At 42.1% G+C, this 4,066-nt stretch overlaps 1 protein-coding gene across 2 annotated transcripts in view; it reads left to right on the top strand.

Annotated features, from left to right (window-relative positions):
* Positions 1 to 202: 202 nt before the first annotated feature.
* The window catches only part of LOC105547652 (cytosolic beta-glucosidase), a 133,250-nt gene continuing 129,386 nt past the window's right edge, over positions 203 to 4,066 (top strand). For both annotated transcript variants that reach the window (XM_011991305.1, XM_011991304.1), the window contains exon 1: positions 203 to 362. In XM_011991305.1, coding sequence (XP_011846695.1) covers positions 305 to 362 — 58 coding nt within the window. In that variant the 5' untranslated portion in view covers positions 203 to 304. The remainder of the gene's footprint in view (positions 363 to 4,066) is intronic.

Raw genomic sequence — 4,066 nt, 5'->3', positions numbered from 1 at the left:
ATGGGTGCCCTGCCACATCAGGGACTTAGCACCCAGGGTTATCAACTCTGTTAAGAATCAGGGAGTGCTGGGGGAAGAAAGTATAATTGATGGCCTGGTACAAAGTGTCTTGGATTCTTATCAAGGCTGTGGCAGTCAAGTGTCCTTTGCCCCTGCTTCCTTCTTGTTTGCATAAATATTTGCATTCTGAGGCTCCAATCTGGGATGAGAGCTCATTTTCTGTTTGCACAATTGCCTGGCTCCTCTGGCCAAAGGGTGCTCTGCTTCTGGCAGCTGAGGATCCCAGTAGACAGTTTCTTAAACCATGGCCTTCCCTGTGGGATTTGGATGGGCGGCAGCCACTGCGGCTTATCAAGTAGAAGGTAGGGGACGCTCTCGCCTTCACTGGGGTGGGAATGCTTTATTCCTGGTGTGTTCTGTGTACCTGAGGAAGATGGTGAGGGTAAGGAGGCAAAAAGAAAAGAAGCAAAGAATTGAACAGTCCACAATGTTATCAATGAATTTGTTTCCCTTTTCAAACATGTCGGGAGTGGGGGCTCACATTCTCTTGTCTCTTTCTTTAGGCACAAAGAAGGGTGGAGGGATGAAGAGGTGAAAACTAAGCTGTGGCTGGATTTTCAGTCAGTCCAAACTTAGCTGAGACATCAGTTTACATTAGACCAGCTGCTTTTATAATTGATTTCTAGAACCCATTTGCCCCACCTCCTCTACAAAGGAGAATTGTTTTTTCTACTGGCTGGAAAAATATTGGGTCGATTTTTTCGAAGAGCCCTTCATTAATTGGGAAAAGTTCCCTGTTCTATTCTCAGTGAGCGCCAAGCCAAGTCTAATCTTGTATGCCACCATATTTCCTGGGGCAGCTGAGAAGTGAATCAAAGCAAATGGCAAAGAGTACCCAGAATGGCTGTGGAGCCCCAGTTCTAGTCTTCATCCTACCACACACAAGTGTATGAATTCTTTGTCCTCCTTGAGTCTCAGTTTCTTCATCTGTGAAACAGGAAGATTAGCTTTACTTTTCTAAAACACATATGTCCGCCTTTCCCCCCCCTCCTCCCACAGGGAATTAGAGATTGTTAATAGCTACCATGCAGTAAATATTTATTTGGCCAAATAAGTATGTGAAACCCTAGATTAAACAAAGCAAAGTGAGTTATTGTAGTAGCTTCCTAGGATTGCTGTAATAAAATATCATAAACTCTGGGGCTTAAACAACATAAATGTATCCTCTTACAGTTCTAGAAGCCAGAACTGGCCCCTGGAGGATGTAATTAGCCAAGTTAAGATGAGATCATATTGGAGTAGGGCAGATATGCAATCCAGTATGACTGGTGTCCTAAGAAGAAGGAAATTTGGACACTGAGAAATTTGGAAATTTGAAAGAAGAAAATTTGAACAAAGAGTCAAGGAGAACACTATGTGTGTGAGAGATTGGAATGTTACAGTAAGCTAAGGAGCAACAGTCACCATCGAACTTAGAGGCAAGAGGGATTTTACCTAGAGTCTCGGCGGGGCATGAGCCTGCTGACACCTTGATTTTGGAACTCCAGCCTCTAGAACCGTGAGAGAATATATTTTTGTTGTTTAAGCTTTTCATTTTGTGACACTTTGTTACACACCCCTAGAAAACTTACACACCAAGAAAAACAAGTCAATCAATCAATGAAATAATGACTGCTATGGTAAGTGCTATGGTGATAATAGGATGTTGTGGGAAAGGGTCATGTGAAAACCAGTTCTTCAGGATGGGTCATCAAGGAGGATCTTTGTGAACTAGCATCATCCTGTCTAAACTTAAGGTATGAGGAGGAGAGTGCCATTTGAATATGGGGAGATCTTTCTAGACAAAGAAACAGAACAAGTTGATCCTGGTACAACCCATGCTGCTTGGGATTCCCAGCTTCAGTTGCTATTTCCTCATCCTCTAGAATGGGAAGGAGGAATCTCTACTACACAGTTGTGATAACTGCCATGTAGAAGACATCTCCCACTGGGGGATTATGTATATTATTGCACATATATGATCTGTGATACCAGGCTCTTTTAAAAGAACGTCTGACAATGTCCTGGCTGGCTGAGATTCCATGCCACCTTTCCCGCTACATGGGATCTTTCATCTTCTTCCAGATAATTTCCACTTTGTCGTAGAGGGTGACTGAATAGGCTGACCCTCTAGGAATAAAAACAAAAACAATGACCTTGGTTAGTTTCCTTCTCAAAAGAGAGGTCAGAAAAACAGAGAAAGCATGGTAGAGCACCAGCATGGCGTAAACACAATCAGATGCTAGAGGCAACAAAGCATTGGTGATTATTAAGATGAGTTTTGGGGGAAGACTCTTTAGACTTGGATTCGATCTCTCCGTTTACTAGATTTGTGACTTTGGCCAAATGACTTATCTTCTCTGTGCCTCCTTACCTGTCAGACGGAGATTATTATGGTGTCTCCTGTGTAGCACAGCTACGAGGTTTAAATAAGGTAATGTGTGTTAAGTGCTTGGCATTTAGTAATTGCTCGATGCATGTTATTTGTATCTGGGAGGATCACAAAAGAATTACAAAGAATGATTCACTGTGGCACTCTACAGTTAACTTGACATAAACATGCAATTAGTTATACAAGACAATAGAGTGGGTTTCAACAACCAACTTTCAGTTCCTGTCCGCTTAGGACCTGGAAGTAACTTTAATGGGTCCATTCGGAGCTCCTGTCTTCACATGATCTCATGTGAAGAGATCATGATACTGTTGCATCTCTTCTGTCTACTTGGAGCCAGTTTATCCTATGTTCTTTTGACTTGGGCTTGCTTCTGCCATATTTTGAGGTCTTTATGTGTGGCCTCTAACCTGCTATTAACTTTCTACCTATAGTTTACAAGGTAGGGTACTTGATCCAGCATGCTCTGCCAAGAGCCATCAGTCTGCTCTCTTTGTCAACTCACAGAATAACTTTTGCATGTTTGCTTGTTTTCCACCCTAGGATCTCTTCCTGATCCTTTCGTGCTGTGTCTGAATTTTAGCTCAAGCACTTACCAGCAGAGTGACTTTGGGCAAATAATGTGTTTAAGCCTCTGTTTCCTTATTTGTGAAATTTGAAACATAGTCATACTCACTCTGTAGATTTGTTCTAGGGACTAAAGAGGTGAGCATATGTAACTGTGGTATAGGAGTGCCAGCATGTAGTTCTCACCAAATGCTAATATTAATGCCAGTACTATTACTATTTTTCTTTCTCCTGGCTGTATTCTCTTGCACTCTGAGAGAAGGAGAGTTACACTGTTGACTCCATTTAGTGGGAATGGTCATTTCTTGTTTTGACTGCTAGTTAGAATATGTTCCTTCCTTGCTCATGCTTGACTAGTTCACCATCAGTTGCCAGGAGAGTTACTGTTTAACCATGTCTCCCACCATCGACTGAATTACAGTGCAGGAAGTTCACTGGTGGCTTTATCAAATCAGCAAGGCTTGGATTGAAAAGCCAAGAACAGCCTGTCTCTTTTTGATTCTGATAATCTTTGCAGTTTTGTGCTGCCCTGGCCTCTGAAGGTGTGCAGATCCTTTGGAAGTCAGGAGACACTCAGCAGAACTGAGGACTGAGCCTGAATTGTATTTGTAAAAAAAAAAATCTAACACTTTGAATACTTGTTGTAAAACATTACCATGTATCTCTTTCTACTGTCTCTCTTTCCACTGTATTCAAAATACAGTTGTCTGTATAGGTATATTTGTTTTCAGATACTCTCTTGAAATCCCTGAAGAATAACTAGCATACCCTCCCTCACTCTCACTGCAAGAATGGAGATATTTTTTCTCCATATAGAAAATACTGTCAGGGTCTTTGCAGGTGGGGCCCACTGAGAGGGGCAGGGACTAGGCCTTATCACCAGGTCTCCTAACATATTGGCTACTTGGTTGCATATGTTGCTGGAATCACACCTTTCCTTTGTCCTGCCCTTGTTCAGATCCTTTCTTCCTCTCCTCTGGCTATTTCACTGTTTATGGTCCTAAGGAAGAGTTTAATGTTTATTATATTAGAGTTGACTGCATGGTGCCTTGAGCCTTTTGGAGGAAA

This window comes from Mandrillus leucophaeus, unplaced genomic scaffold (genome assembly GCF_000951045.1).
Source record: "Mandrillus leucophaeus isolate KB7577 unplaced genomic scaffold, Mleu.le_1.0 Scaffold393, whole genome shotgun sequence".
Lineage (NCBI taxonomy): Eukaryota > Metazoa > Chordata > Mammalia > Primates > Cercopithecidae > Mandrillus > Mandrillus leucophaeus.
This window is presented reverse-complemented; position numbering and strand designations above follow the sequence as displayed.